This window comes from Urtica dioica, chromosome 10 (assembly GCF_054948205.1).
Source record: "Urtica dioica subsp. dioica isolate 48M chromosome 10, U.dioica_male_clone48M_v1_H2, whole genome shotgun sequence".
In the NCBI taxonomy this organism is placed as follows: domain Eukaryota; kingdom Viridiplantae; phylum Streptophyta; class Magnoliopsida; order Rosales; family Urticaceae; genus Urtica; species Urtica dioica.
Window position 1 is genome coordinate 820,904 of NC_142765.1, and position 6,000 is coordinate 826,903.

A 6,000-nucleotide genomic window follows, 5' to 3' on the forward strand; every position below is an offset into this window, starting at 1 on the left:
TAAAAAAAAATACAAAAAGGGTTATCGATCTTTTTTCGGCGATCAAAACCCCATTCTAAGCCTTCGCACATTAAAAAATATTGTAACTATTAATGTAACAAGTCTAGAATCTTATAAATTGGGCATCATTTGAAAGAGTTAGTAGTTGTGTTTGGCTCAGCTTATTAAGCTTGATTTTATATTTTTCTAAAAGTTAAATCATATTTAAGTGTTTGGTAAAATTGCTTTGTCTAAAAACTAAAAGAGATTTGAAACTAACTATGCCACTTTAAACATGTGATTTTGGATCTATCCAATGTTTGAAATTTTTTAGGGATATAGACAAATGGCTTATGTGACATTAAGGTTTGATTTGCCCTTATTTATTAACAAATTCGTCACTTTCTCTCTCATATTTTTGTTCAAATAATTTTTTTTTGCATCAAAACTTCAAAAATTCGTATTTTTCTCATACGAACTCGAAATTGAGTGATTTCAGATCCTACAAATTCGTGGCCTCGAGATCGTCAAAATAGACCCCATTATGTTTGGTGAAAAATTATATTTATGTCGATAATTTCAAAAAATTTCAGGTATTTATATATTTAACGTAGTAACGTGATTTTTCTACATCTATTGTATTAAACATGATTTTTCATCAAACACAATAGATCTATTTTTAAAGATCTCGGCATCACGAATCCGTAGGATTTGGAATCACTCAATTTCAATATATTAGATAGATATGGCTTTTTGAAGTTTTTATGTAAAAAAAGTGTAGGAAAAAAGTAAGAGAGATAAAATGACGAATTGTTAATAAATAAGGGTAAATCAGACCTTAATTATTGCCACATAAACTTGTTGGCTATTTCCTTAAAAGTTGTGAAACATAGGCTAAAAACAAATTTTATAGTTTCATTTGGACTATTTTGCTACATTGCCCAAACTAAAAAGTGTTTTTGAATATTTTAACTAAAAACTGAAAGCTACAATTTGAAACTTTTATACGTAGCTTTAGTTTTTGGTTTGTAGTTTCTCCCTCTTCACTTTTTTTTTCCTCTTACAGTAACTTTTAATTATCTTTATATGCTTTTATCAAATAATTTTTTTGACATCACCAAAATTTATAATTTATTTTTTACATTATATAGACACCCACGTTGATATATTTTTTATATACCAAAAAATATCTTATTATTATTAATTACATTTTATATAAATAATTATTACTTAAAAATATTAGTATATATTTTACCAAATACTAAATCAGCTTTTGTTAACAACTATAAATATTTTACAATAGTTTATCAAACACCCATCTGTTTTTTAAAACAACAGTTTTTTCGTACAGCTATTCTAAAATCAATATTTTTAAAGTAAAGCTATGCGAAACGCAGCCAGTATTTTCAAGTTTTGTAATTTTTTGTGTACTAACCCCTTTGATTTCAAAAAAGGATTTGCGATTTTCACCCCCGAGATCGAAACGGCATTATAGGCGTACTAACGTTCAAATATATTGTAACTTTCAATGTAACAAGCAAATAATCTTAAAAATGGGCAACATTTGAAAGAGTGTGTGTTTTATAGTTTTGTAAGTTTTTCGTGTAAGATTCTTTTGGTACCGAAAATATATTCAATTTTTTTTTCGAGATTGAAACCCCATTCTAAACCAACTCACATTGAAAAATATCATAAACATTAATGTAACAAACCAAGAATCTTATAAATCTGTCATCATTAGAAAGAGTTAGTATTTTGCGAAATAGATAATAAACCACATTTATCAAGCAAATATACCTTTCATTAAAATGAAGAGTTACCAAAAATAAATTAATTAACAAAAATAAAATAAATAAATGAAAAACATTACAATAAATAACTCTTCCACTAATAGATTAAAAAGTTCTCTAAAAATATTACGAGATCTTCACCGCCGAGTCAATTTGCCATCTGTGGACAGCTACATGAATGGTCTAGCCCTCGAACCCAAGAACCGAGCCATCAAAAATAAACTCGTCGCCGCCAAGAAGGCTCTTCGCAAGCCCATCTTCTTCCACCCTCTCGCGAGTCCACAAATAATTGGGTAATTCTAATTTCTTGTTCAAATTATCTTATTTCCCTCTTTGGACTATAACCGAAAATAATTATATTGGAAAAAACCAATTGAATCTCCACATACAGATGAATGTAGCCTTTTATTTCTTTATAGGAGGAAAATTCAGAACCGGAAAAAACTATCATTACAAACTGATGTAGATTGTTGGATTTTTGCCATAAAAAGTATGGTAGCTATGGTGTCAATCCTTCTCCATGGACTACACATTTAGCTAAACATGATGCTGATATCGTCACATTCCCAATCAACGAGCATTAACAAGGTTTGAGATCCTATGACCCGAAGGTAATATATTACTATCTTTTCTAAATTATACATACTCATCTCTTAATCCTATAAACTAATGTGTATTATACCTTAGGACGTAATAAACCTCCTTCATTGGGATGAGGAGGCTCGCAAGCGGAAGTGGAAATATGATGATGATGAGGTAAGACGTTGTTTCCCTTTTTGTTACTTTTGTATCTGCAGTTGAATTGAACACATTGTTTCCTTTTTTTTTTTTTTAGAAAGTAGTAATTTGAGATCATAAAAAGTTTGGGCAAAAATGTCCAAATTAGTGTTTTGGTTGATTTTGGGAAATGAGTTATGGAATGATGGTAGTTGGGGCAATTTCTCATTTCAGAAGTAACGTGCCTATGTAATTTGAGCCCATTGAATCAGTGGCCCAAATAAGCCCAGCCCGTAAAGAGAAGGCCTATCAGCTCGATTATTATTGGGAAATGAGTTACGTAGTGGTTACGTCTCGGTCAAATTATGAAGCCACAGAGATCAACAACAAGAACAAGCGCCGCGGAAAGAGGTAAGAGAAGAGAGGAGAAGCGGTGACAAGGTATGCGACTTCTATTATTCTGATAATCAGCTGGATTATTTGCATATTGTTTTAGTACATTGATAACTGCTTATGGGTTTACCCTCTTTGTTCGTGTTCAAGGTTGGTTCAAAATATCTATCGCATAATGAGGAGGACTGAAGAGCCAGAAAAAAAGTCTTTTAAAAAAGCAAGGTACGAGTTACAGGGTTTAGGATGATTAATTACTCTTTTTTCTTGTTGATTTTGGTAATTCGATTGGGCATGCTTTAGGATTCAAGAATGTTCAATGAAGGATGTTGCCGTCTCTGAAGCTGTTGGTGCGTTTTCCTGCTTATTAAATTAATTAATAAATAATCTCATAGTTGCACTCTTTTCTGAAGCTGTTTGTGCGTTTTCATGCCTGCCTAGTCGCTGGTCAAGTAATAAGTAATTAAACGTCTTTCATTCACTCTTTTATTTTTCTCGGTTGATTTCACTCTTTTTTTGTTTGTTTGTTATGTACTTTGACTTGATATTCATATCCTCATTGTTGCCATGGATGCTCAAATTATGCTTTTATTTGCTTCAGATGATAGTTACTCAGATGGCAGTGACTTAGATAGTTACTCAGATGCCAGTGAGTCAGATGGTTTCTCAAGCTGTGACTCAGAGGATGACCTCAGTGTCTTCAATAAACTCGGAGAGGAGTGGCAAAAACACAGAGAGGAGTGGGTCAAAAGCAGAGCGATTAATCCTGTTCCTGTCGAAAGAGAGAGTAATCCTGCCACCCAAAAACTCAGAGAACAGCTGCGCAAAAACAGAGAGAAAAATCCTGCCATACAAAAATACATACAAGAGTTGAAGAAATATGAGGTGATGTTTGTATAGATTTTGTAATTCTAGTTTCCATCTACAATAATAATAATTAGCATTAATTATTTTCTGATTTTGGGTTTTTTCATATTATTAGGGTTTTTATTTTAGCAATGAGATTCCTGTTCGTGGTATATTGGGTGGCATTTCCCGTGTCTGGCCCGAGAGCTGTTTACGTTATGCTGTACCGGCCACAGAGGTTGCAGTTGCCCACTACAACAAATCAAATGTATGTTTTTATGTCATTATTTGTTAAGTTATGTTACCGAGTACATTATAACATTAATTAACGTAATTGTCAGAACACTGAGCTCAAGGCCACAAAGCTGTTTAGAGCAAATAAGGGCTTGGCATGTTGGATCTGTTGCTATCTCACATTCGAGCTCTCGGATGGTCAAGTGTACGAAGCTCGGGTCAACTATGATAACCGCGAATGCATGGGAGGAAGTCAAGTCATGTTTATCAGGCCGGCACGTCACTTTCAAGATATCGAAGAAGCCTACACTTATCATGAGTTTAAGTGAATTATCCTTTTTGAATTTTTATTTGCTCGTGTTTGGCGGCCTGTATTTATTATGACTTTGATAAATTATGTTAGATTATCTTTGCTAGATTTTGGAGACCTTTTTTAATTTTATTTGCTAGTGTTTGGCTATGTAACATAAACTTCTACCTACCATTTTCGTCTTCTCAAAAGTTGTGTTTGTTGTTGATATCAAAGTGTAAGGGGCTAATTGATTTAAGGTCTACTCAGCTATTTGTAAATGAAAACTAGCAAAATGTTTAGTTCTTTTAAAACTATGACACTGTTAAATGTTACAGTACATAAAAGAAAAGAAGATTGTCTAGACTTGTCTCCCCATATGAAGTATATCCAAGTTTTGTTTTGTTTTTTTTTTCCCGAACTGCAAATCTTTATTTTCTTTATAAATCAAAATGTAAACAAAGGTAAATAAAGTAAAAAACAGTAAATAATGCTTTTAAAAACACACAAACATCTAGAAAGAAAAGGAAAGTAACTTTTTACAATTTTAAAAAAGAGTGATTTGAGATTAAAAAAAAGTGATTCAACTGTTTTGAGATAAGTTTCAGAAATGTGAGAGGACATGTTTTTTTTCACCCATGAAGATTTTGGATTCCAAAAGTTTTCGAATATTCTTCAATATATTCGGTTTAGCTCATTTGGTTTGGTGTGAAGTATCTTAGTATCCATTTCTTTTAGATGCAAAATCCAAACGATTAGCTTTTTGGCACAATCATTTGTATTGGTTTTTCAACAACTGTTATCAAAGCGATTGCTAATGTATGATACTAGGCGTGTTTACCCAATGAGTTTAACTTGTCGTGTTGACTTTAATTTTATAAAGGCTTAACTAGTCTTGGCCGAGTTCATTTTGTACACAATTAAACATATTAAATCATGACACATTACCTAAAACAACACATTACATAATATAGAATGTCCGAACGATCTTAACTGAGAAAGTTACCAAGTATTACTGGTCCTACTGAGATGAATTTGTAATCATCCATCTGATCAAAGTTTAATCTATAATAGGACAAAGCTCAACGACAACTTACAAGCTCCGAGCAGTTCTAAACTCTCTCCCACTTTCGCAACAAGCTCCGACATTAAGCTGATTCCGATAAGTTGTTCATATGACCTAGGTTTAGCTGGACGTTTTTTCAAAATTTGAAAGATTTTTTAGTGATCGCCTTAGAAAATCAATAAACAAATCTGGTTTTACGTTGAAGGATTCATGAATATGTTGTCACAAATTAGGGTCTACGTGAATTGATATATTTATAGGTTGTATATTTAAGTGCATATAATGTAAAAAAAACATAATTTTATTTCGTCATTACTTGCATTTCACTGTCATTAATTCTTCAAAGTCCTAAATGTTTATTATATTAAATGTGTTAAATTACACGTAACGGAGGAACAAATTCTTGACATTGGGTATTTTTTTCGTAATTTTTAAAGAATGAGTACTAAAGTGTCACAAACCCGTAAAGATTAGGTCTTTTTGCCACCTTTTCCTATGACTTAGATATATTTGACCAATTAATTAACTCGATTTTCACACTAAAATTGGAAGAAACATTTGGCGCTTGATAATGAACGAAATAAAATATATCCCGCTAAAAATTTTAAATTCTAATTTAAAATCATAGTTTTTTTTGTAAAGTTCGGTGAAGCGTTTGGATGCGACTAATTGCATAAAAAAAATTGAGC

The 6,000-nt window shown here is 31.9% G+C and overlaps 1 protein-coding gene across 1 annotated transcript; it reads left to right on the top strand.

Moving 5' to 3' along the window:
• The first annotated feature begins 2,841 nt into the window (after positions 1–2,841).
• On the top strand, positions 2,842–4,507 carry LOC149382843 (uncharacterized). Its single transcript, XM_089629331.1, has 6 exons — positions 2,842–2,927; positions 3,030–3,101; positions 3,180–3,226; positions 3,478–3,761; positions 3,859–3,990; positions 4,064–4,507. Exons 2-6 carry the CDS (start codon positions 3,055–3,057, stop codon positions 4,283–4,285), a joined length of 732 nt encoding a protein of 243 aa, XP_089485457.1. The 5' UTR covers positions 2,842–2,927; positions 3,030–3,054; the 3' UTR covers positions 4,286–4,507.
• The last annotated feature ends 1,493 nt before the right edge of the window (positions 4,508–6,000 follow it).